This window comes from Lepus europaeus, chromosome 15 (genome assembly GCF_033115175.1).
Source record: "Lepus europaeus isolate LE1 chromosome 15, mLepTim1.pri, whole genome shotgun sequence".
NCBI lineage: Eukaryota > Metazoa > Chordata > Mammalia > Lagomorpha > Leporidae > Lepus > Lepus europaeus.
In genome coordinates this window covers 25193754-25221710 of record NC_084841.1, presented here as the reverse complement: position 1 = coordinate 25221710, position 27957 = coordinate 25193754, and the positions used below count along the sequence as shown (strand labels likewise).

At 46.1% G+C, this 27957-nt stretch overlaps 1 protein-coding gene across 1 annotated transcript in view; it reads right to left on the bottom strand.

The window, feature by feature from the left end:
* The window catches only part of PDZD2 (PDZ domain containing 2), a 262954-nt gene extending 235627 nt beyond the window's left edge, over window positions 1-27327 (bottom strand). The window contains exon 1 of the mRNA XM_062211925.1: window positions 26852-27327. Within this exon, the coding sequence (XP_062067909.1) occupies window positions 26852-27327 (476 nt within the window). The remainder of the gene's footprint in view (window positions 1-26851) is intronic.
* Between the last annotated feature and the right edge of the window lie 630 nt (window positions 27328-27957).

The following is a 27957-nucleotide window of genomic DNA, read 5'->3' as shown; positions in this document are numbered from 1 at the left end:
TAATATCATTTATACTTCACAGATTGAAGATGTGACAGAATTGTGTGTATTTTACCCATTTCCAGACTTTGTAGATACCAAGTGTATACAAACACACTCATGCACAAACCTGAGGCTACTTCAAAGAAGTTTCATGGAAAAATGGAATGAAAAGATAAGTTATTTAAGGGTGCTAAACATTTTGTAGTCGTTCACCTTTATTCCAAAACCAGAAAAAGATACAACAAAGAAAGGGAACTATAGACCAACATCCTTGATGAACATTGATGCAAAAATTCTAAGGAGAGGAGAGGAGAGGGGAGGGCAGGGGAGGGTACGGGAGGGAAGGAGAGGAGAGGAGAGGAGAGGAGAAGGGAAGAGAGGAGAGGAGAGGACAAAACCCAAATAACTAGCTAATCCTATCTAGCAACTCATCAAAAAGATCATCCACCAGACCAAGTGGGATTTACACCTGGGATGCAGAGATGGTTTAACATATGCAAGTCAATAAATGTGATATATCTATTAACAAATTCATGAATAAAAACCATATGATTATCTCAATAGTTGCAGAGTAAATATTTGATAAAGTGCAACATCCTTTCGTGATGAAAACCTTAACAAATTGGGGATAGAAAGCACACACTCTGGGGCTGGCGCTATGGTGCAGTGGATTAAGCCATAGCCTGTAGTGCCAGCATCTCATAAGGGCACTGGTTCCAGTGCTGACTGCTTGACCTCTGATCCAGCTCTCTGCTAATATGCCTGGGAAATCAGCAGGCAATGGCCCAAGTGCTTGGGCCTCTGTCACCCATGTGGGAAACCTGGAAGAAGCTTCTGATTCCTGGCTTTGGCCTGGTCCAGCCCTGGCCATTGTGGCCATATGGGGAGTAAACCAGCAGATGGAAGACCTCTCTCTCTGCCTCTCCTTTTCTCTCTCTGTAACTCTGCTTTTCAAATAAATAAAATAAATCTTTTTAAAAAAGGAATATATCTCAACATAATCAAGGCAATACATGACAAACCTATACCCAGCATCATATTGAATGGGGAAAAGCTGAATGCATTTCCACTAAGATTAGGAACTAGACAAGGATTCCCACTTTTACCACTGCTATTTGGTATAGTTCTGGAATTTTAGCCAGAGCCATTAGACAAGAAAACAAAACAAACAAACAAACAACAAAAACCACCAATGGATACAAATGGGAAAGGAGGAAGTCAAATTATCCCTGTTTGCAGATGATATGATTCTATATATATAGGGAACCAAAAGACTATTAAGAGATTATTTTTTTTAAATTAAACTTTTATTTAATGAATATAAATTTCCAAAGTACAGCTTATGGGTTACAATGGCTTCCCCTTCCCAAAACTTCCCTCCCACCCGCAACCCTCCCCTTTCCCGCTCCCTCTCCCCTTCCAATCACATCATGATTCATTTTCAATTCTCTTTATATACAGAAGATCAGTTTAGTATATATTAGGTAACAATTTCAACAGTTTGCCGCCATATAGCAACACATAGTGAAAAAAAAAATACTGTTGGAGTACTAGTTATAGCATTAAATAAGAGTGTACAGTACATTAAAGACAGAGATCCTACATAATATTTTTTTAAAAAATTAATTAATTTTCTATGGCATCTATTAAGAGATTATTAGCACTCATAAAAGGGTTTGGCAAAGTTGTAAGATATAAAAGTAACACACAAAAATCAACAGCATTCTTATATACCAACAATGCCCTGGCTGAGAAAGAACTTATAAGGTCAATTCCATTCACAATAGCTACAAAAAAATTTAAAAACCTGGGAGAACTTTACCAAGGATGTTAAAGATGTCTACAATGAAAATTACAAAACATTAAGGAAAAAAAAAAAAAGAAGACACACACACATATACACACACAAAAGGAAAACTTTTCCATGTTCATGGATCAGAAAAATTAATATCATTAAAATATCCATATTATCCAAAGCGATTTACAGATTCAATGTGATCCCAATGAAAATACCAATGGAGTTCTTCTCAGAGCCAGAAAAACAGCCCTAAAATCCATATGGGAACACAGAGACCCTAAATAGCTAAAATAATCTTAAACAATAAAAACAAAGCTGGAGGCACCATGCTACCTGATTTCATGACATTTTACAGGGCAGTTATAATCAAAACAGCCTGGTACTTTACTGGTACAAAAATAGATATGTGGATTAATGGAACAGATTAGAGACCTCAGAAATTAATCCATGCATCTACAACCAACTAATCTTTGACAAATGAGCTAAAATCACTCCCTGGAGAAATGGTAGTCCCTTCCATAAACACTGTTGAGAAAATCTCCGCACGCTGAAGTATGAAAAAAGAAACCTACCTTACACCCTATACAAAACTGAACTCAAAATGAATCAAGGAAATAAACCTAAGACCTGACACCATCAAATTACTAGAGGAAAACATGGAGGAAACACTGCAAGACAATGGCATAGGCAAAGACTTCTTGGATAAAACCCTAAAAACACAGGCAATAAAAACAAAAATAGACACAAGGATTACATCGAGCTAAGAAGCTTCTGCACCGCTAAGCAAACACTTAACAAAGTGAATAGGAAACCAACAGAAGGGGAAACATATTTGCAAACTATATATCTGATAAAGGGTTAATATCTAGAATATATAAGGAGCTCAAGAAACTCAACAACAATAAAACAATCTAGTTAAGCCATCTTGAAAGCAGTCAGAGATACATTTCAAAGGATGAAATACAATTGACCAGTAGACAAACGAAAAGGTGTTCAGGATCACTAGCCATCAGGCATATGTAAATAAAAACTACAATGAGATTTTACCTCACTCCAGTTAGAATAGCTATCATCCAAAAATCAGAAAATGACATATTATGGAGAAGATGTGGAGAAAAAGTTACCTTAATATATTGTTTGTGAGAATGTAAACTAGTGCAACCATTGTGGAAGACAGTATGGAGATTCCTCAGAAATCTGAAAATAGATCTACTGTATGACCCAACCATCCCACTCCTGGGAATTTACCCAAAGGAAATGTAATCAGCAAATGAAAGAGTTTTCTGTACCCCTATAGTTATAACAGCTCAATACACAGTAGCTATTATATGGAATCAACCCAGATGTCCATCAACTGATACCTGGATAAAGAAGCTGTGATATATATACACTGTGGAATACTACTCAGCCATAAAAAAGAATGAAATCCTGTCTTATGCAACAAAATGAATACAACTGGAGACTGTTATACTTAGTGAAATAAGCCAGTTCCAAAAAGACAAATATGTTTCTCTGATTTGTGATAAATGAATACATAGAGTACAAAAAACATATATGAGTGAAATTGACATTTTGAGATTTGACTACTATTTTAGCCCTTGTCTATACTATTGAGGAACAGTGGTTTTTCTACTTACTACTTGTTGAACTCTTTATTTAGTGGGAGATAAAGTTTGTGATTATGAAGTAAAAGTATGTCATTGCAAAAATTAAAAGAAAAATAAGAAAAGGAGGAGGTAGGATAGGGTGGGAAATATCATTATGTTCTTAAAACTGTATATATGAAATACATGACATTTTCCCCTTTATATAAATAAAATAAAAAGCAATTTTATAACCCATTCATATATTTTTCATAATACACATTTCCATGAACATTTGCAAGGCCCCCATGTATATATGTGTGATCTCCTTCCTTCCTTCCTTCCTCCCTCCTTCCCTTCCTCCTTCCTTCCGTCCCCCGCTCCTCCCTTCCTATCTCTTTTTTAAAACTACTCATTCTACCTTCTTTAGTTTTTATTTCATTTTATTTTGAGCAACTTCTTCTGTGACCTTGATGGGAGAAGCAGCACCACAGGGGCCGCTATGTAACAATGGATTTGTGGGAGGCTCTGACCTCTCACCATTATGGAGCTGGTTAAACAATTTACTTCCCGCTGTTGCTTTTAGCATTGGCAGCACAGGCCACTGGAAAGGAAATAGCGAAGTCAGACGGAGGAGAACCAGGAGGAATTGAAACATGAGTGGAAAAGTTGGAACCCAAGAGAAGGGCGTCTGCCTGCAGCTAGCTGACCTGTGGGGGATGGGAAGAGGGATCAGTGGCCTTGGTCATGGACCTGAACATCCATGGAGCTGCTAGCCCAGAGTCAGGAGATGGAGGAGACCAGAGGCTGCAGGAGCCTCAAGCTGGCCTGGCTGCTGCCCCAGGAGCTGCACATCTGCCTTGGCCCAGGAGTCTGGGCAGCTGGGTGCCACCCAGAGGATGGTACCTATTGCCCTGCGTGGACTTTCTGAGCATAGGAAGAATGTGGCTGCTGCTTCACCCACACCTGCCACATGTTAGCAAATGCCCACAGTGGCCCACATTCACCTAGAACTAAGGGACTCTGGGGACCAGACTCCAGCTTTATTAAGTCAATACAAAGGAATCCACCACAGCCCCAGCCTCACACACAGGCTTCCTGTCAAGGGCTCGTGGGGCACAGGCCCTGAGGAACGCTGTGCAGAGTGTATCTGCGGCACCATACAGAGCAGAGATCAGCAAACCTCTTCTGAAAAGGCCCAGAGAGCAAGTATTTTCATTTTTGCAGGCCACCCGTGGGTTCAGTTTCATATTCCTTGTAACTTTTTGAAAATGTAAAAACCGTGCTTAGCTGGCACATAGGCGTTTGCTGTTTCCTGGCAAGAAGGCCCTGGCCGGAGTCTGGAAGCCTGGTTGCTTCTATAGATTCTGTCACCAGTTCCCTGGGACCTACAGGAGGTGCTGTCACCTGCTGGGCTCGGAGCTTCTCGTTAACAAAACGAGTGCACTGGTCTCGTCCCTCACCGAGGGTGCCCACCAAGGCCATGTTTGGTGCAGAGGCTAAGATGCTGCCTGGACACCTGCAGCCAACAATGGAGTGCTTGGGTTCAAGTCTCAGCTCAGCTCCCAGAGCCAGCTGCCTGCTAATGTGCATCCTTGGAGCAGCTGGTGAAGGCTCAAGTCCTTGGGTCCCTGCCACCCACCTGGGAGACCCAGACTGAGTTCCTGGCTCCTTGCTTCAGTCTGGCCCAGCAGCAACTATGGTGGACATTTGTTGAATACACCAGCAGATAGGAGGTCTTTGGCTGTCTCTCTGCCTTTAAAATAAATAAAATAAATATACATATACTAAATATATATATATATATATATATATACACACACACTAAATATATATTCTCTCTCTCTCTATATATATATATATATATGTGTGTGTGTGTGTGTGTGTATATACTAAAGACACAGTAAGTCTGAATTTTGTAGAGAAGGATCCGGAACATGTATTCTGTCTGAAACTTTAGTACAGGTTCTTATTATACAAGAAGAATTAACTTAAATATCCCTTTCTTCATCTACCAAAAGTGGGTTAATATACACAAATTACTTTAATAATCCTGAACAGAGTATATGCCCTTTCCAAAATGAATTTTTTAGAAGGGCAGATAAACTACTTTGTGTTGGTAGAAGCTGTAAAAGAAAGGGAGATTTAGGTTGTGTTGTAGAAATTTCCAAAAATCTAGTGTTTTTTTTTTTTAACCCAGAACCAATAAAATGACTCCTTGTTTATAGAAGAGATTGAAATACACATACCACCAGCCTGCTATTTTTTGTAAGGATGCTTTTCATCTATTAAAAACCATGTAAGTCAGACCACTAAATTGGGAACACTAATATAGAAGGTGTTTTTGCAAATGCAGCAGTTTCAAAGGAACATAACACACAATATTTCTATTTATTTTTAGGTAGACAATTGTGGAAATTCCAAATTGGGATCCACCAGGGTTTAAGAGAACATTCTCGATGGCTGATCTCCTGCCAGACATAATGGGATGGATTCAAGAGCAGCGAGGGAACACTCTTTCATTATAAGACAGAATATTTATTTTACTCAACAGTCATTGAGCTTTCATTGCACCGTGCTGCTTAAAGATGCCACCCAACCCGAGAGATGAGACTCTCACTTGATGAAAACGAAATATCGACTCTGGAAATTGTTGAATGAGAACATGGCTCTTGTACCCATCCCTAGATAAGCTCTTCCCTGCTTTGTCAGTGAGGCAGGATCCTTGAGGTTAACAGCAAAACTCAGCTGCAGACAATCTCCATTCTATTTTCTGCCTGTACACTTGACTATCCCAAGATCCTTGTACAGTGGAATCATACAATATTTGTCTTTTTGTGTCTGGCTGGCTTCTTTCCTCCCCCCCCCCTTCTTTCTTTCTCTCTCTCTCTCTCTCACACACACACACACACACACACACACACCAATGTAAGCACACAGAGAGAAGTCAAGGAAAGAGGCCTCAGAAGAAACCAACACTGCCAATATCTTGATCTTGGACTTCTAGTCTCCAGGACTTGAGGAGAAAAACTTCTGTCCCTTAAATCACACACTCTGTGGTGGGGAAGCCCTAGCAAGCTAACACACTTTCCAGACTGAGTCATATTATACCATGTGTGTAGACTACATCTTGTTTACCACTCTCTAGCAATGGCCATTGGGGGAGTTCCACATTTTGGCTACATAAATAAGGCTGCTGGGGCCGCGCCGTGGCTCACTTGATTAATACTCTGCCTGCGGCGCCGGCATCCCATCTGGGCGCCGGGTTCTAGTCCCGGCTGCTCCTCTTCCAATCCAGCTCTCTGCTGTGGCCCGGGAGGGCAGTGGAGGATGGCCCAGGTGCTTGGGCCCTGCACCCGCGTGGGAGACCAGGAGGAAGCAATTGGCTCCTGGCTTCGGATCGGTGTAGCTCCAGCCATATTGGCCATTTTGGGGGTGAACCAATGGAAGGAAGACCTTTCTCTCTGTCTCTCTCTCACTGTCTAACTCTATCTGTCAAATAAAAATAAATGAATAAATAAGGCTGCTATGAACATGGGTGCCTGCTTTCAGTTTGTAACTCTATGGTATAATGCTGGCCTCTTTGCTTTCAATTCTTGTAGGTATATAACTTAGAAATAGAATTGCTGGATCATATGATAATTCAATTTTTTTTTTTTTTGTGAAACTGCCACAGTGTTTTGCACTTTTTATTTTACTTAACACTCATGCCCAAAAGTTGTGGAGAAAATGTTATAAAAACATGCATATATATGTATGTATAAAACAAAATTTATATATACAAACTATATATATATGTAATTTTGGCCTCTAAAAGTTTTACTTATTTTTTTTAATTCTCTTCCTTCCTTCGAAAGAGAAAGCTCCATCTTCTGGTTTACTTCCCTAATACCTGCAATGGCCAGAGCTGGACCAGGCAAACCCAGAGGCTGGGAACTCAATCCAGGTCTCTCACGTGGGTGGTAGGGACCCAGCCACTTGAGCCCTTACCAGCTGCCAAGGTGTGCATTAGCAGGAAGCTGGAATCAGGAGCTGAGCGGGAGCTGGAACTCAGGTGTTCCGATGGAGGCCATGGGTGTCCTAACTGGCATCTTCACCACTGTGTCAAACGCCTACCCAGGCATCTTCTGTTTTAAGACAATTTTGTCTTCTACTGTGTTAAAAATGTCAAAGCTTTTAACTCAGTTGACAGTTTCCCCACACTCTGGTTATTCTTTGTACCATTAAGTTCAACCACTTCGACCCCTTCCTACCTCCCAAGCAATGAATCTTAAATGTCCAGGTCACCGTGACTTTCCTGTGTAGTTTACTCCTTGTCTGCTGGCCAGTGAGCCAGGATGAGATAAAACACCGGAAGGGAGCCAGGTCCCCACACCTCATAAATTGCCCCCAGGGTTTCCATCCTTCTTGTTTCCCACTGGGAGGATTCCTCAAGAGAAACGACTTCCGGATGTAAGGGCTCTATATCCGCTGGAAAGCCTTGGTCAGGACGGGCAGACAGACTGCACGGAGAGATGGAGCTTCTCCAAAGGCCTCTCGGGCACTGTCTCCCGTGGGTGCAAATCAGCACTGTGGGCCCTGTGCAGAGTCCCTGAAAAGCCACCCGCCTCTCCCAGGAAGAGATTCCAACTTCTCATGTTTATTGGGTGATCAAGTGTGGGAAAAGGGGACAGAGGAGAATTATGGCCAATACTGCTTGTTCAGTGACAGGCAGATGGTCATGGTGATAAAGGTCTTTGGAGAGGAGCCTAACATTAACAAATAGGAGCTCACAAATAGATTAATAATTTTTAAAGATAAATAGATATAATAATTACTTTAAAATTCCATTAGATTAAATGTATTAAAAGATTTTCTGGAGAGGATTGAACACTTGGAATCAGAGTGTTAGAAAAAACCATGATGGTACTAAACAGGAAAGTTATCTTACGGCTATTAATACCTCTTTACCTTGGTAAAAGGTTAATGAGTGGTAAGGGGGAAGGAAAGGTCTCTGTGGAAGAGTGAAGTTCTGCGTTGCTGTGTGGGATGGCTAATATAGAAATTCACTAAGGTGAATACTTATGACGTGTACCTTTGTATATGTTTTACTTTAAACAGTTTTCTGGAAGAAGCACTTCTGGAATGATGAAACCAAGACCTCCAAAAATTCACTCCTCCATGAAAGCAACAAGATGCAGGAAAAGATGGCCAAAATCAACGTTTTCAGAAGGCTGGAAATTCACCAAAGGCTTGAAGCACTCACTAGCAGCCACTGGGGAAGACCCAGCCTGGTGGTCTCCCCGGACCTAACCCCAGAGAACGGTGTATTTGACTTGTTTGGCAGCTCTCTGGAAAGCTCCAGTGGCTGGACTTCTCATCACCTCACTGAAGCAGAGTCGATGCTACAAGAACGGCCTTCTCCCCTGGCCGTTTGTTGAAAACAATCAGCGGCAACTGTTTGACACCTGCAGTTCCTGAGGAGATATTTGTGAACCATAGATCTGATAAGGGACTTGTATCTGGACTATATGAAGAATTCTTACAACTCAACAACAATAAAGACACCTAACCCAATTTCAAGGAAGGTAAAGGGTTCAAATAGTTCTCCAAAGATAGATGCATAGAGGACCTAAAGCACACGAAAAGGTAGTCAACGTAGTAGTCATAAGGGAATGCAAATCGAAATCACAGTGAGATACTTCACACCCCTGACTGTGAAGGCACAGACAGAAGACAAGTGTGGGCAGGAAAGTGGAGAAATTAGAACACTTACGCACAGGGGAATATAAAACGGCGCAGCTATTTTGTAACAGTTGGGCAGCTCCTTGAAAAGTCCTATGTAGAGTTGTTGTATCACCACCAATTCCATGCCTACATACATGCCCAAGACAATGAAAACGTGTTCACACAACAACTTGAACATCAGCGTTCCCAGCAGCATTACTTGTCAAAGTCAAAAAGTGGAAATGACCCAAATGTCCATCAGTGAATGGAAGGTTGAGCAAAGATGGCTAAACAGCCTATGGAATGCTACTTGGCAATGTAAAGGATCAAAGTTCTGAAAGAAGCTGCAATGTAGATGCACACAGAAAAAGTCAGCTACCGAAGACTACGTACTGAAATGTCCAACAGGCAGGAAATTAGCAGTTGCGAGGGGCTAGGATAAGCAGGGAAAGGGGTATGGAGTTTCTTTGTGGAAGGATAAACATGCCTAAAATTAGATATTGGTGATACTCAACTATGTATAAAACCCACCAATTTCTAAGTTTTTAAAGAAAAATTTGATGGAATGTGAACATATCTCAATAAAGTAAGAATGTGTACTTTTAAATTCCTTCACATCATTACTAACCACAGTAACTCCTACAAGGGTAAGTCATTGGTCTTCCAAGGAATGGATGCAGGCCCCAGCGATTCGGGGACCTTGTATGTCTTCTATACCAGTGTTTCCCCAGTGTGTAGAAGCAGAGCTAAAGAGAAAGTGGCCAATACATACCTTCATGTGACTACAAAAATAAAGCCATTAGGAAACTGTCCAGAACCCAGACTTCCTCATTCTAGATAATTCCCTTCCACAGTGGAGAGGTATAAGAGCCAGCGATATCACCAATAAGGAGCAGCAAGTCCTGACCAGGATGTCACCTGCTGCACTAAGAGCAGGTTCTGCACCTGACTGGGGAGTGGCAATATTGATGTACATGAATACGTGTGCTCTCTAATGGGACAGACATGCTATTGCAGGGAGGGGTAGTAGCTGTCAGAGTCTCTTAGCGAAAACAGACTCTGGTCTTGGGAGGCAGGTAAACCTGGGCTTGATTCCAGGCTCTGTCCCTTAGTGGGGTCCTTTAGCTAACCTTTCTAGCCCGACTCTCCTGTCTCAGTGTGGATAATAAGACTGCCCTCTTACTGCGTAGGGTTGTTACAAAAACTAAGGAAGAATATCTCAGATGGATAACACTGGCTAAACGTTTTCATTGATGCTGATAATATCAAATAAACAAACCGGTTTTTCAAACATATGAAGATGGGCCAGTGGTTGTTTGCATGCCTCGCAGAGGACTCCTATCTGAGAAGGTATGGACCTCACTCCCAGCCTCTACAACACGGGGGTGCAGAGCAAGACAGAGAAGCAAAATCCTCTCCCTTCTTCCAGCTCCCATTCCAACGGCAGCCACCAGCCAGCCTTAAAACCATTGTAATTATCTTAGGGGAGGAAGAAAATGCATGAGACAGGAAATACCTCACTTTACCTTGAAAGGGAAGACATACAAGCAATTATACTCATGTCACCCAAGTATTTTTTTTCCCCTGTTGTATAATGGTACTGCATTTAGTTCTTTGTTTTTACAATTAAAAAGGAGTATATGCCCATAAAAATGCAAATGAGGTCCAAGTACATCAAGCAACTGAAGGCCAATTGAACTTGAATTGCCATCAGAAGCTGTAACCCTAGGTCTTTCTGTTCATTTATAAAGAGAAGCTTTCCTTTTACTGGACACCTGTTAATAAGAGACCTGGAGAAACGAGACGCACGGTTAGACAAGCACCTACCATTGCTGGAAGGAAAGAGTAGCTGTAACGATTTTAGATGGGGGGATAATCAAACAAAGCAGCCAGCTCCCTAGCTAGCAGGGTGCAGGCACCCCGTGAATGGTGCTCTTATTTCAAGCACCCTTCTCTTAAAAGCTGTCAGCGTGTGCCGCCTCCACGGTATAAACAATGGAAGAGTGCCCTCCAGAGGCCACTGGGAATTCAGCTCTGCTGACAGCTGAAGAAAGGCCTGGATAAAGACCAAGGAGAAACGATTTCATTTCCTTTCTACATTTACCCGTGATCGGCTCAGAGCCTGGCCACCAGCAGCAGCCTTGCGGCCAGGGCTTTTCTGTTCGCGAGGGACACTTTACGAGGACATGGCAATCTCGCAGACCGGAGCCCAGCGAGGCACTGGGGGAGCCAGTACAGAGAACTGCCAGTCCCTGGGCCCCTGGGAGGCACTGTCCCACCCTCCTGCTAAGGACATTGTCTCTCGGGCCCGCCCCTTTCTTCACGTTCACCCCGTGTCCCTCCACGGGCACCTTCTTGATGTCCCTCTACCCTAGCACATGCAGTGTCTCTGGCTCCTTCCTGACCTTGTGTGGTTTGTCCCTGCACAGCGGGGCAGCTTGGTCTCCCACTGGCTCCATCCCAAACTCCCAGCAGATAAGCCACATCGCCATCTGTCTCGTGGCTGGCTTGAGTTGATCTCTCCCCGGTGGTCCGTCCGTGGGTGGAGCTGAGGAGCTGTGTGCGAGCAGAGGGAGACGGCCAGGGACACGTGGTGACAGACAAATGCCGCACATCTGGAACTGTGGGCTGCACGGCGCCTCAGAGCGTCTGTTTCTCTACTAACAATGAGCTGATATTTAGAGGGTTCACCATGTATCATGCACCCTGCACTGAGAGTGTAATAAACATGGTCTCATTTACTGCTCACAAACCTCCTATGGAATTCGATCCTCTAATCACTCTCTACCTCTATGGATCTTCTGCTGGTTTTTCTGAGGCATTTTATCCCCATTTTAAAGTTGAAGAACATGAGCCAAGGCAGTGTGATTCTACAGCAGAACTGACCACCACCCCATCCTTCCTCCCAGAGTAGCCGCTGTGGCCGAGCAGACAACGTGGCTGATGCCGAAGATGCATCAGAGCGGGTCTTGTTCTCAGGAAGGTCCGGACAAGAATCTGCAAAAGACTGGAGGGACGGCCCCATCTCATGCTGCCATTGCTGCAAAACCAAGGACCCCACAAGCAGAGACTTGGGATTAGCCAGCAGTTGTATAGGTGACACGCACCAGCATGGAATGACTGGACTCGGCTCCGGGTGACAATGGCTGACATGAGATGCTGGCTGGGGATGCCAGCAATCTCCTCTGGGACTTGGGGACCTCTTCCAAGCTCACAGGTGTTTGGCAGAGTTCAGGTCTTGGCAGTCATGGATTGAGGTCCCTGTTGTCCCGCCTGCTGCCAACCATGGAATGCTCTCAGCTCCTAGAACCCGTTCCTTTCCATCTGCAGTTCACAATGGGGATAGGTGCATGTCTCCAGGCTGGCTGGGCCCATCTGTGATGACCCTTTCTGCCAGCCATAATACAACATTGCTTAATGTATTGATTTTTACTTGACTTGACAGGGAGAGACAGAGAGAGAAAGAGAGAGATCGCTCTTCCATCTGCTCGTTGACTCTCCAAATGCCCACAACAGGCAAGGCTGGGCCAGGAAAAAGCCTGGAACCCAATCTGGGTTTCCAGTGTGGGTAGTAGGGACCCCCGTACTTGAGCCATTCTCTGCTACCCCCATTATGTGGATCAGCAGGAAGCTGGATTGGAAGTAGGGCTGGAACTCAAACCAGGCACTCCTATATGGGATGTAGCTTCCCCATGCAGGGTCTTAACTATCTAGCCAAATGTTCACCCCACTCTCAGCTTTTAAAGGACTTGTGTGATGAGGTCAGGCCCACTGGGATAATCGCCCTTTCTTTAATTTTTTTTTTTTTTATTTGATAGGTAGAGTTGCAGACAGTGAGAGGGAGAGACAGAGAGAAAAGTCTTCCATCCACTGGTATACTCCCCAAATGGCCCACAACAGCTGGAGCTGGGCCAATCTGAAGCCAGGAGCCAGAGGCTTCTTCTAGGTCTCCCACACGGGTACAGGGCCCAAGCACTTGGACCATCTTCCACTGGTTTTCTGGGCCATAGCAGAGAGCTGGATCAGAAGTGGAGCAACTAGGACTAGAACCAGTGCCCATATGGGATGTTGTCACCACAGGCAGAGGATTAACATAGTGTACTACAGTGCCAGCTCACTCCCTTTCTTAAAGTCAACCTAGTCATGAGAGCAAAATCCATTAGATTCAGTCCTGGGGATTATGTAGGACATGGAGGTGTGGGGGTGTGGGTGAGTAATATCTAGGGGGCCATTGTAGAATCCTGCCTCTCACACCCATTCCCATAGATCACACATATGTGCAGGTCAGAGAGGAGGAAATGTTTCATGTTTGGGGGTGGGGTGGGAGCAGCTACTAAATGTGGGCCTTGAAGAATGGACCATACTGGAAAAGACAGCCTGCCCTGGAATGACCTTACAAACTCAACAGCATGAGTTAGGATAATCTGGAAAATTTAATGGGTGAGAATGTGGAGAATATTATGGAAAATGTCATTAATGAGATGAAGGAGGTAATTAACACTATTCAATGTCACAAGAAAAACAAAATACTGTGAAATGAGCCTTAACAAAGACACACAGATAAGAACAAAAATAGAATACCTAGAAATAGAAGTGTGTGTATAAATCAAGCCTCACAAATTAATTGAGGAAAAATAATGATTAATAAATGGCATTTGGACAACTGCAGAATCATACAGAATTTAGAAAAGTTTCCACCATGTTTCAAAATACATTCCAGTTAAAATAAAACTTAAGTTTAAAGATAAATTTAATATGATAATCATGAGAATTGGCAGGTGAGAGTTCCAGGTCTTTGGGAATATGGCAGCAACCTAAGATCTGAAGCCATGAAAGGATAACTACAACATAGAAAATCTCAAACTTGCACATAGAAACAATTAAGACTTTTATACCGTACTAACAATAGGGGAATTTTAATCATAGGGTATCTGGGGTAAGACCTATAACATCTGAGTGCGCACCCAGTGCGAGTGATTAACACATCCACAGATGATGGACAGAGGACCTGAATAGGTCTGTTAGGTGGCAGGTAAACAGGGAAAATAGCCAGATTCCCCAGTTAAAACCATAAGTGAACCCTACTTCTATTAAGTAAACATGAAGTTAGCTTATAATGTCCAATCCGGAAATGCTCCTGGTACTCCAGTGCTCACGCCCTATTGGTAGGGGTGTAATCTGGCAAAACAACTTGTGAAAAGGAATTTGGCAAAATTTGCCCTTGCTGTGATACCTTCATTTCAGGAGACCTATCCTAAGAGGATGATTCAAAAGGAAAAAACAGTCATAGACACAATCATTGTAAAGACATGTCTTGAAAAACTAGGGGCTGGCGTTTGGTGCAGCAGGTTAAGCTACCGCCTGTGATGCTGGCGTCCCATACTGGAGCACTGATTTGAGTCCCAGATGTTCTGCTTCTGATCCAGCTGCCTGCTAATGAGGCTGTAAAGTAGCAGGTGATGGCCCACGTACTTGTGCCCCTGCCACCCACAGGGAAAACCTGGATGGGGTTTCAGGTCCTGGCTTCAGCCTGGTTGAGATCTGGCTGTTGTGGTTATTTGGGGAGTGGGCCAGCAAATGGAAGGTCTCTCCCTCCCAGTCACTGACTTTCAAACAGAAAAACTGGCCATGACAGAAAGAGCATGCTTACCTAAATTATCACCTATCAAGGCTATTTAAATGTGTAAGTGAGAACAAGGATAATAAAGAATTCTGCTTGTAGTATAATTCAGTATTTTTAAAGCGTTCCTAGGGTGTTGGGGAAACTATGTTTTACATACTGTTGGTAGGAACACAAATTAGGGTAATCTCTCGGGGGAAATGATTTACAATAGACACAACAAATTTACAACATGATTTGCTTGAAGATCCCACTGCTAGGAATTTATCTTTCATTTAACATTCACACATACACACAGACATAAACTTAGTGCAATGCAAACACCCATCAATTGGTGACGGATGGAATAAATGACCCGAGAAGTCTCTGGTGGAATATTACACCGCTCTCAAGAAGACTGAGAGACAAAGTCACAAGTGCTTCCAAGTTGAGACAATCTCTAAGATGGATTTTTAAGTTAGAAAAAGCATGAATAGTCAGAATAGAGCAAACAGCATGCCCTCACTACAGAATACAACCCAGACCCTTTGTATGTTTGGAGAATTCTTGAAAGACTCCAACACTGGTATCAGAACAAGGTTCTGAGGTGCAGCTGGGCCGGTGCTCAAGAGACTGGGGGTTGGAATTGAGAAGGTTTATGAATTGAGGAATCCATCTTTTCTATGTAAACATTTTGCCTTGTGCGTATTACTTGCCAGTGAAAATAATAAAGGTAGTCTGAAAAATACCTATTGCCGATGAATACAGATTAAATCTACCCAGTTAGTTTGGCCCAGCTATATACACATAGTCACAGGTTAGAATGTAACTTAAGAAAATTAAATTAATGGAGAATTTGTGCAATGGAATTACAAGTAGTTCTTTTCTTTGAAATGCTGTTTCAATGTTACCATTGAAATAGACAAAAACTAGTGTGTGGGGGAGAGAGGAATTTTGGAGCAAATATGTTGTTGCTCTGCTCCAGTGAGCAAGCAGTTAGTGTGCCAAGCGAGAGAAGAGTCAGTGTGTGCGTGGGGTGGGGGGTAGGGCAGTGACTGGCAGGATGGACCGGTGCGCGTCCTGGGGACTCTAGGCTCTGACCCAGAAGCTGAGAGGAGGAATTTGAGGGGGGCTGCTTAGGAGAGAGCACAGTTTACGGAGCTGAGGACATCAGTTGAGGACGGGTAGAAGGTACAGTGCAGAGAGACAGCTCAGTCCTGTAAATCTTGAATGAGACATCATTCTTAGAATCATAGGGCTGAACTCTATACTTGGGAGATGACTGCTTTCAAAATTGGATTTCTCTGGGGCTGGCGCTGTGGCATAGCGGGTAAAGCTGCTGCTTGCAGTGCCAGCATCCCATATGGGTGCCAGTTTGTATCTCGGCTGTTCCACTTCCGATCCAGCTCTCTGCTTATGGCCTGGGAAAGCAGTGGAAGATGGCTCAAGTGTTTGAGCCCTGTACCCATGTAGGAGACCTAGATGAAGTTCCTGGCTCCGGGCTTCAGCCTGGCCCAGGCCTGGATGGGAATAAACCAGAAGATGAAGATCTCTCTCTCTCCCTCTTTCAGTAACTCAGACATTGAAATAATAAATAAATCTTCTTAAAAAAAAAAAAAAAAAACTTTTGATTTCTCATTCTCAGAAAGAGAAGTGAGAATGTACTGCCAATATGTGACTATCTTATGCATACATGTACCATTGTACAAATAGAGGCGTTATAAAATACTAGTGTATGAAAATGGTATTTTTAAAAAGATAAGCTTAACCTAAAAGACTTAATATTCTTCTTCTTTTTTTTTTTTTTTTTAATAAGAGCCATGACTATGGATGAGACTGCATGGCCTTTTTTTTTTTTTTTTTTTTTTTTTTTTTTTTAACAGGCAGAGTGGATAGTGAGAGAGAGAGAGAGAGAGAGAGAGAGAAAGGTCTTCCTTTTTGCCGTTGGTTCACTCTCCAATGGCCGCCACGGCCGGCGTACCTCACTGATCCGAAGCCAGGAGCCAGGTGCTTCTCCTGGTCTCCCATGCGGGTGCAGGGCCCAAGCACTTGGGCCATCCTCTACTGCCTTCCCGGGCCATAGCAGAGAGCTGGCCTGGAAGAGGGGCAACCGGGACAGAATCCGGCACCCCGACCGGGACTAGAACCCGTTGTGCCGGCGGCGCTAGGTGGAGGATTAGCCTGTTGAGCCACGGTGCCGGCCTCAAATAGTTTTTAACATGAAAATCCTCTAAAATTCTTTGGAAGATTTAAAAATAGAGAATTTTATTCTCAAGATTAGAAATGCACATATGAAATTTTTTTGTTGGCAAAAAAAAAAAAAAACCAGCTTTTTTTTTTGCTAAAAAAAAAGTCATGTAACTATGGAGACTTTTCCAAAAATCCATTTTGAGAATGCCCCCTCCATTATTTGGCTTTCCTTCAAGTATTTGCTTTCCCACTTGTGGTTGGAGCATGACTTTCACTTTGCAGACACAGGTTATGTGCATTTGTGTTTGCAAAATGGCCTTTGGGAGGCACGCCACTGCTTCTGTTCTCATTTTTCAAATGGTTTCAGTTGGAAAAAAAATTATCTTCTTTGTACAAGAAGAAATTCAGAGTCACTCTGAATTTGAAGAGTCTGTTTGCTTTGCCTGGAGATAAGCATCAGATTTCCTATGTCGTAAACCACTTTCGTCATCATCCCCTATCCTATCACAGAGAACAGTTTTAAAAAAAAGCTAACATTTCAAAAAAAATCTAAATTTTATTAAATGAACAATGGTGACAACATTCCTTAGCCCTTCTGGACTTCTGTTTTCAGCTTCCTTGCTACATCAATTTCCTAGGACCAAGGGGGCAAATTCATTTCATATTCTGGCCTATTTTTGTAACCTTACCTTACAGTCTTGCTTATTGCTATCAAAGCAGGTGTTACTTTACATGATTTTCCCACAAAACATTATTTTAACTAACAAAGTCATTGGCTTTTGGAAATACACCTTTTATGGTTCCGCTTTCCTTCAGTGACTTCCAAGCAGGTCCATTTCAAAACACACAGAATTGAGCATATACTGTTCTCTGGAACACGGGAGAAACAGCAGTGTGTCTGCCCAGCTGCATAGCAATCTCCAGAATGCACCTGATGTCTTTAAACTTCAGCATCTTCCAATAGAAGCTGCTGACAAAACTCTTCACTTGATTTTCTAGAGATATTGTTTTCCATGTATTGTTTTAGTTATTTTTTACCACATCAGGACAAATGAGTCTTTTCTAATTGTATGTGCCTTTTTGCCTTAAGCAATTATATAAAAACCCCCCAAACAAGAAAATTTCAGAACACATGTTGAAATATTCACGTTAGCGGCTGGCTCCGCGGCTCACTAGGCTAATCTCTGTCTGCGGCGCCGGCACACCGGGTTCTAGTCCCGGTTGGGGCGCCGGATTCTGTCCCAGTTGCTCCTCTGCCAGTCCAGCTCTCTGCTGTGGCCCGGGGAAGGCAGTGGAGGATGGCCCAGGTGCTTGGGCCCTGCACCCACATGGGAGACCAAGAAGAAGCACCTGGCTCCTGGCTTCGGATCGGTGCAGCGTGCTGGCCGTAGGGGCCATTTGGGGGGTGAACCAATGGAAGGAAGACCTTTCTCTCTGTCTAACTCTGCCTGTCAAAAAAAAAAAAAAAAAAATTCACGTTAGTAAAATGCTGGACTAGCCTTGGTCCTGCCTGATTTCAAGCATCGCTAAAACATACAGAACCACTGCACACATGGTGTGGATATCTGGATCTGAAACATCTTGCTGATTGTCACGGCCTTATGCCATCGGTATCATCTCAAGGTGATATGTTTAGGGTGAGGGTTTTTTTTTTCCCATAATAGTAGTTGAGCATTTGCATTTGATAGTTTATTTTTTTCACATGACTTCTGGTTGGTCTGAATAGTTGTCGTATGTGACTAGTGGTGAGAAAAATGTTAACACAGGCATTTTCTCGTTGTCTGCTTTACCTGCCTTTACTATATTCTTTCCTTTTTGAAAAAAATGTTTATTTTATTTGCATGAAAGGCAGAACAATGTGGGGGGTGGGAGAGGGAGAGAGGGGGAGAGAGAGGGAGAGAGAGGGAGAGGGAGGGAGAGGAAGAGGGAGGGGGAGGGGGAGGGAGAGGGAGAGGGAGGGAGAGAGAAAGAGAGAGAGAGAGAGACTCTTCCATTTGCTTGTTCAATCTCCAGATGCCCAGGTCTCACACACAGGTGGCAGGGACCCAAGTCCCTGAGCCATTATCCACTGTCTCCCAGGATGTGCAACAGCTGGGAACTGGAATCACAGGCAGAAGCAGCACTCTATCCCAGGCACTGACACGGGACGCGGGCATCCCAAGGGGTGGCTTAACCCACAACACCATGGCACCCACCCTCAGGTTGAAATTTATTTTTCATTATGTGGTATTAAGTGGTGGAACCAGGTGGGATCATCAAGAGGTGATTAGGGTTTTGCCCTTAAAAATGAACTAATGCATTCGCGAGGCCAGTGGGCTAATGGGCACTCTTGAGAGCGGGTCTGCTCTAAGGCCAGCTCAGCCAGGTCTCTCATGCCCCTGGTGTCTTGTCATGAGACCCTGGCATTGCCTCAAGACACTGCTAGCAAGACGACCGTCACCAGAGGGGGCGCCTGACCCTCGGCCAGAACCCCGAGCCAAAACCAACCTTGTTGTTTATAAAAGAGCTGGTCTGTGGGAGTGCGTTATTAGCAACAGAAAATAGACCCCGACAGACACCTACGCCCCTTTTCTCCCTGTAAAGTTTCAGGCCTCCTCCACGTCTATTTTTGGAAAACACATCAGCGATCTCGAAGGTCAAGCATTTCTTAATAAGTCCCAGCTCCGTTTGAACTGAGAAACCTTACATCCAGCCCACCCACTGAGGAAACACGCACTTCGGCTCTGGAATAGTCCCAGCGCTTGGCCCTCTGTGTCCCCCCAAAAAGGAAATGGCCAGATGCAAGCACCAGAGACACCACCGATGACAGAATCACCGCTGCTTTGGGGAAGGAAGCCCGGAACAAGCCAGCTGTTAGCGCATTGCTGCAGCCTTGGGGCCACATTTCTGTGACTCAGATCCAGACAGCCCAGGATCTACCCCTGCCGGCGACACCTGCTGCACTTCCACACTGCTTTGCCAAGTCATCCAGAAAGCTATGAGTAGCCACATGCTCACGAATATTTTATTTTTTTCAAAAGACTTTGTTTATGTGAGAGGTAGAATTACGGGGGTGGGGGGTGGGGGTGGGGAGACAGAAAGGTCTTCCATCCACTGGTTCACTCCCCAAATGGCTGCAACGGCTCAAGCTAGGCCCATCGGAAGCCAGGAGCCAGGAGCTTCTTCCAGGTCTCCCACGAAGGTGCAGGAGCCCAAGTACTTTACATTTTCTTTGTATTTGAAAGGCAGAGATCTTCCATCTGCTGGCTCATTTGCAAATGCACACAAGAGCAGGGACTGGGTCAGGCCAAAGCCAGGAGCCGGCAATTCAATCCAAGTTTTCCATGTGGGTGGCGGGTACCTGAGCATTTGGGTCATTATCTGTGGCCTCCCACAGTACGCATTATCAGGAAATCAGAATTGGAAGTGGAAGGGGCACTGGAACCCAGGCGCTCTGAGATGGGAATGCAGAGATCCCGGGTGGCATTTTAACCACAGCACCGAATGCTCACCCCACGTTTTATTTTAAACTATACAGAAGATACAAACATTACTTGGGCCCTCACAGTAGCAGATTTTCTCGCCTCCCAGAAGGCAGCCACCCACAGGTGAACACCAAAAGAGAGCAGCTCAAGTCTTCTCATCTCTGCACGTGGCAGGTGGCATGACGGTGAAGGTCATTACTGCCTCTATTCAGAACTAAGAGAGGGCCGAGGGCTGCAACAGATGCCAAGCCTCGGAATTCAAACATCTGCGGGTAAAAAATCTTGTGAGTCATTTGAGGGCACTTGGTGCTGAAAACGAGACCAAAAACGCTCACAAGTGAGTGATCTTATTTAACACCTGGCCATAAAGGATGAAGTCAATGTCGCGGGTCCTAAACATGGCCACCAGGGTGCCCACGGTAGAGGGCAAGAGGCCGGCAGCAACCCCATAACAGAACTAAGGCACTTTTCCCTTTCTTCTTTTCGTGGTTTGCAGGGCCAACCGTTCCTGGAAGTCATGCTTAACGTGGGAACGCGGACGACTTCAGTGGGCAACTTGGGTTTTGCGTCTTCCATGGCTGGAGTCGGTGGCTGGGCTGCCCCCGTTCAGCTCTGTCCAGGTACCGGAGGGGCAGCAGGCCGCTGGGGTGGACGTGGCTCTGCCATCTCACTCCCCTTTAGACAATGAAAATGCTTTAGGTCATTGCTTCCCTCCGGGAGACAGTGGACCCCGAAGGGCCGCTCTGCTCTGCGGGTGAGCCGTAGGCTGTGACCGCAGGCTGCGGGTGCAGTCAGCTTTCTAAAGACAAACACCCGCCCGGTTTCACCTGCTACTCACACCTCCCTTGGAAGGCTGTGTGACGCCAGGAGGCCTGAGTCAGGGAAACTGAGGAACGATCACCTCCCGCCATGAGTCACAGACACACGGGCTTGTCATCCCCGTGCGGGGGGCCTGAGGCCCGGGCCGGGGGGGTTAGGCGGCCGAGCCAGGGCGGAGTGAGCGGGCTGGGGCGTCGCGGAGGCCGGCCTGGCGCCGGCGGCACTGCACGCCTGAGGACGGCTCAGGGGGTGCGGTTCCCAGGGGGCGCTGGAGGCGGAAGACACTGCCCGCAGCGCACAGGGTGGATCTGCTGGACGGAAACGCCCGACGCCTTTCCCCGCCCCGGTCCAGCCACAAGGTGGCGGGCGACGGCCCGCAGAGCCCTAGGCTGGCAGGGCGGCAGCCCGCGCCGTCTCTCCCACGCGGCGCGCTGCAGAAGCGGCTGCACGCTCACCCCGGCGGAGCCGGAAGTCCTCGGTGCAATGGTATTAGCAGAACGCTTAGGGAAAACCTGCGTTTTCTGCTTCTTGTGGCTGCAGGCTGTAACAAACCGGCCTCATTTCGCTGGTTCCTAGCTGCAGTGTTGGAGAGAAGGTGCTAGAATCCGCGTCAGACGGTGTGAACGCCGGGCCTGGCTCCTCTCCACGCAGATATCTGACCGCAGCAAACCGCTTCCCAAATCCCCAGACTCCTCCTCGGTCCCGTGAGGAACGAGGACTTGGGTGAACGCTGGGATTCTTGCCAGAAACGGAAAAGTCGTGAACGCCGTGGCGCGCGGGGACCCAGGCTGGAAGGACGGACGCGGGGCTCCAACGCACCCGTGGGCAACACGCGGTGTGAGCCGCCTCCGCGGCCACGGGCTGTTCCGCATGGCGGGTTTTCCAGATAATTGAATTTTAAATGCTGAAGCTTGTTTTCCTTTTAACCTCCTGTAATGGCAGTCTTTCTAAAGTACATCGCACGCTTCCCTGGCTTCTTAAACGGCAGCTGAGTCTGATCTAACCTTTCCTTAATGTCTCCAGGCCATCGTGACAACCACCTCTTACGATACACACCATCCTGCGGAGCCCAGGGACCTTCTGGCATATTCTGCCAGGCAGGGCCCTCATGCTAAGTGGCCCCAGAGACTACATTATAGAGCTGTAATTGGCAACTCTTCCTCTCCACAACCTCTTACCCGCATTGTCGCCCCAGTCATTTCTCCAGGTAACGCTTTGTAGCGGCCTCTTGATACTCTGTTTTGAATCTGCTATAATCCAAAGAGAACCCAAGGTTGCCATGGGTAACCAGAGTCGCAGCTTGTACCAACCCTAAATTTAATTTTACACACGATGTTGAGGCAATCGGTACTGTGCTGCAAAGTTACTTCTGGTCAGGGCCGACATTCAGGCCATCGTCCCAGCCACCGATATCTGTGTGCCAGTCAGCGGGGTGTCCAGGTGGGCTCTGGCACCCCACTCTTGCATGTCTCCTTTCCAGCTGCCACATCAGTTGCTCAATACAGTGGGGGCCTCCTTATCCACAATTGCACTCAGCCCTGTCCCACCCCAGTCTGCAAATACAGTAGAGCATTGCTCATCAGATGTTCTAAGAGATCGCATTCCCATTGCTGTTACAGTGTGTTGCTGTGATTGGTCCACTATTGTTGTTATGAATCCCTAATTGTGCCTAGTTTATAAATTAAACTTCATCACAGGAAAAATCACAGTATCTATAGAAGCTGGGGTTATCCAAGGTTTTTGGCATCTATTGGGGTTCTTGGAACATACCCACTTGTATAGGTGGCAGAACCCTGTATTTGAATATGATCCTGGTTATTGAGTCAAAAATTACTCTTTGTCTTTCCTGCTGAGAGAACCAGCAGTTGGGCTCTTCCCCTTCCCCAGGGTTCAAGCCACAGGATGCCAGCTGGGTGGGGTATTAAAAGCTCCTTTTGCGGAGTGCCTACCACGTGCCAGATGCCTGTGTGCAGTGCAGTAAGTTGATCATCTTCGTTCATCCACTAAGCAACCCTATTAGGGAAACATCACCTCCTGCAGCTGAGGTCACACGCCCGTAGCCCCATAGCCAATAGCAGGTCTCAAACCAGATCCATCTCTCTCTGAGTCTCTGTTCCTGGGACTGGGCTTCGCTCCCATCTACTCATGAACAAGCACATCCAGTGTTCACACTCTGAAAATACACGAGTGAAACATGGGCCCTTTTGCTTCTCAGAAAAGTCTATTTGTTTGGCTGCGTGGGTTTTGTTTTAATTAATTCCACATTTTGTTACCAATTTGGAACAATCTGTCCCCAGGGAATAGGTCTGGTTTACTTATAGAAAGCTAGTGAGGGAGTGATGGGACTTACAAAGTATTCCCTGTAGGAACTAATTTTAAAAAAATCCTTTCTAGTTCTCCCTGCACCAAACAGAAGTAAACAGAACATTCCAGAAAAATCTCATCTTCCCCAGAGTGGAGGTGGAAGAGCACATGAACACAACCGTCCTCCATGTGTTATCAGCTATGCCTGCAAGATAAGGCATGTGACGTTAACCATGACCAAGACCCCATCTGATCCCAGAAAGTCTTGGAGTTCACACCAGATAAAACTCAAGAGAGGGAGGCCTTCCTGGAGCCCAGAAACCCCCTGCAGACCTCAGGAACATCAGCCAGTGAGAGGGATGATAACCTGCGGGCAATCACAGGGTTAGTGTCCGTACTAGATCTGGGGTGCAGCAGGGCTGTCAAATCCACGGCTGTGAATTTTCCATCCTTTCCCTAGGGATAAACATTCCAAATTGATTCTAAACCAATTTTTAAAATGAGCAAACCATGACCTCATCTGCTACATTTTGCACCTGCTCCTCCCACACTTAACACATGTGATTCTCAAAGCGTCCTCTTCCAAAACTATCCACAGTACTTTAAAGTTTCCTGGGGAATTGTTGTCAGTGAGAAAACTGCAACTTGGCCATAAGGTGACAGTCAAATATCACTGCTGTGACAACGTACCACAAAGTAGCATAAGTGACAGAAGTGTGTTATCTCATAGTTGTAGAAGTCAGAAGACAGATCAGGGTGTCGGCGGGGCTTTGCTCCACAGAGGTGTGGGATAAGGACCTGTTCCAGGTCTTTCTCCTGGCTTCTGGAAGTCCCTTGGGTGTGGCAGCCTAATTCCAGTCTTCACTTTGGTGTTCTTTCTCCGTGTGTGTGTGTGTGTGTGTGTCCAAATCCGCCTTTTTGTAAGGGCACCAGTCACACTGGATCAGGAGGGAGCTCACCCTATTCCAGTACAATCTCATCTTATCTAATCATATCTATCATACCCCATTTCCCAATAGGATCACATTCTTCACGTTCTGAGGTACTGGGCTGTACGAATTTTGAGGGACTCAATTCAACCCACGGTGTCACTGAAGATAGTCTTGAATTCAAATCAAACTCAAGAGAGGAGCAAAACAGATTTCCCAAAAGAATGCCTTAAATTATAATCATACCTGCTGGCACAGACGGTTTATCATGTTGCTAAGGTGGGCAAGAAGTCGGTGTGTGGACCCCTAACATCCGTGGCTTGCAGTAAAAGTGGACAATCACTGACATTCTGTTGGCCAAGCAACAGAGTGGTACAACGGGGTCTCTACAGAACCCTTATTCCTAGTCATCACTTTGTAGGCTAAAACTCACTTAAATAGGTGGGAAAATTCAGTGTTACATGAAGCCTTTTGTTACAAAGGGTGAAAAAGAATGTCTTAAGAACATGCAAAACACTTTAAACTCCCTACCACAGCTGTCCCTCTGTACTGATCCAACCAACTGCGGACAGAACACTTTTTAAAAAACTTTGTGTCTGTTCAGAACATATATAGACTGTCTTTTTTCTTGTTGTTATTCCCTAAAGCATAACAGCACTCTGCATAGCATTCACATTGTACCAGGCATTATAAGCAATGCAGGGACGACTTAAAGGATGCAGGAGGATGTGTGTCGCTAATATGCAAATACTACAGCATTTTATATAAGGGACTTGAGCATATGAGTGTTTTGGCAACTGCAGGCCGTCTTGGAACCAATCCCCCAAGAATGCTTGGGGACAACGGCACCCAAATCCCAAAGCACTCTGTCTGGATGTGAGTTTTCCAAAGGGAGTCTATTTTAAAATGGAGTTTCCTTTTCTAAGATGAGGCTTCTGTTTGCTGTGTCAGTTTGTGTAGGTAGAAGCCCTGCAGCTTGTTCCAGGCTGTGATGATGCTGAGGGGGTATTTGTAGAGCTGTAAAGCATCCATGAAATTATGCAGACAATGGTTGGGAACACGGGCTGTGGGACCAGATGGATCCAGGCTCAAATCTAATTCCACTTCTTGCTAAGGTGGTGATGTGTGGCCAAGGTTTCTCTTCCATAGCCATCCTTCCGAGAGTCAGGTGGAGGTTTTAAATGAGATACTGCCTGGCAGACATTGCTATGGTGAAAACTACTCAATAAACGGTACATTTTACACTTACATAAGAGAAGTAGGAAATGAACCTTGAAAAATCAAGCTAGTCTCTTCTCTTCTCATTGTTAACTTCTCGGTTGTTAGGAGGCAGTGGAAGCCTTGGACTGCAGGTGTGCGGTGAGGGATTAACTCAGCAAGTTTACCATTCTCCTGTATGACTTCCAAACAAAGGACTGGCTCTTGACCAGCTCCTGGGGGATCACATCCAAGCCCCTGAAATATCCTCCCTGAAAAGAATGTCTCTGCCTCCCGAGGGACACTGCGTTGCGCCAGGCAGCTTATGCTAACCGTCACTTATGGTGGGAGCCTCGGGCACGTGCCTTTACTTTGACCTTGCGGAAACCGGAGCCCGAGTATAACTAACGTTAGCCACACACACACCCCACGCCCGTGTGACCACCCCGCAATGAAAACCCTGGACGCTGAGGCTCGGTGAGCTTCGCTGGCTGGTAACTCTGTCTATGCTGTCTCACGTCACTGCTAAAACTGGGCGCCGTGTGCTCAGCTCCCCTGGGAGAGGCACCTGGAAGCTGGTGTCTGGTCTCTCCTGACTGCATTCCCTGCACCTTCTATCTTGCATTCTTTCACCATAATGCACCATAACTATGAACATGACAGCATTTCTGAATTCCAGGAGATCTTCTAGCCATCACTGAACCTCATGGTAGTCTTGAGGTTCCCTCGACTCAACTGAGAAGCAACCAAACAGTCCAATCAGAATTCACCACTGTGGTGGGTAGCCACATGGGTAGAAAGCAAATATGCTCCGGAATAGTCAATAAACATGTGATCAGAGGAGATCCACGTGGATCTCCCAGGATGTGGCTTCTAGACGCTGTGTCGGGAGCCCGTAGTTGCTGAGGCTCGGGTATTGCGGGACACTGCCTGACCTTGGGTGCCCTGATGGAAGCTGAGGTGCTGCAGTGAGTGGGTAAGAGGGACATTTCTCATACTCTTTATTTCATGCCCTGTTTCTTTTTTCTCTATCCCAAGTTTCAGGCAAAAAGGAAAATCTCTTGCGTCTAAGTCCTCTAAGAGAGAATGAAGCAAAAAGAAACAAGAAATACCACGCAACCTCAACTTACCATGTTTCCCCTTCTTCGGATAAATGGCACCTGCTTCTCACCAGCAGGACATTATCTTCTGCAACTACAGCTACAATCCCAGCCTCAGACACAGGTGGGCCACGGGTGTCCGTGTCCGGCTCCCAGCCTGAGGACGCTCCCCGCACTTACCTGGCTCCGCCGACATCAACTCCGACCATCAGCTGCCCGTTCAGGGAGAGGATCTCGTCCCGTAGGCGCACCTTCCCACTCTTCCCCGCCGGGCTGTTCTTCCTCAGCTCCGTCACCCAGATGCAGCCCACATCCAGCACGGGGCCCTGGTGGGGTTTCCTTTTCTTGCCCCCTCTGCGCTTTTCTCCATAGTCCCCGAACACAGGGATGTTCCCGAAACTCAGGCCCACGGTCTCCGTGTCCCCCAGCTCCTTGGTGAGGTACACAGTACAGATCTCCATCGCAGGGGGGCTGCGGTCGGGCGGCACCGAGCTCTCATCCACAGCGAAGTTCAGCTGTATGTACTCCTGCAGCTTCTGGATGGCCGCCTGGCAGAGCCGCTGCTCCGGCCCGTCCCCGCCCTCCCGCAGGCTGTTCTGCAGCCACTGGCAGAGGAGGGGCAGGTGCAGCACGGCATTGTCCTGGGTGATGGGCATGGTGCTCAGTCCCAGACGCCAGCATCATGAGAGCACCTGCTCCTGGGGGCCGGACCCTGCCGGGCCCCACGTCCCTGGCAAAGCCTGGTTGTCATGAGCTTTGCATGTGTTCATGTTCAGGCTGGCAGAGGAGCCTTGGGACACCTACTCGAGTCTGGGCTGTTGGCCTTGGTGAGAGGAGGACAGGACGCAATTACAGCAACAGTGGGACAACGGCTCCCGAGTGCTCGACAAGGAACAGAGCCAGTGTCCCACAAGTCCTGGCTTGGCTCATTTCACAGCAGGGCCCGCGCAGATGACTTGGAAATTGGGTATTCCTCCAGCGGCGAAAGACAGTGGGTCCTCCCCTGGGCTCATGCACACCTGGGACAGGAAGAGGGGGAAATAATGCAGTTACAGCAGTGAGTCTTCTGACGTTGAATGCATGGCCTCCTATCGTACAGAAGGCCTGTACTGGCTTCTCAGGCACCAGGCACACACCAGGAACCTCACGCCTCTCCCCACTCCCCTCTGCCATGTTCTCTGTCTCCCTCCACCCCCACCCCCGCCCCACACATGCACACACTTGCTTCCCTCTGACAGAGGCCTCTGCAACAGTGACCTTCTCCAGGAAGTTTTCCTGACTAGTGT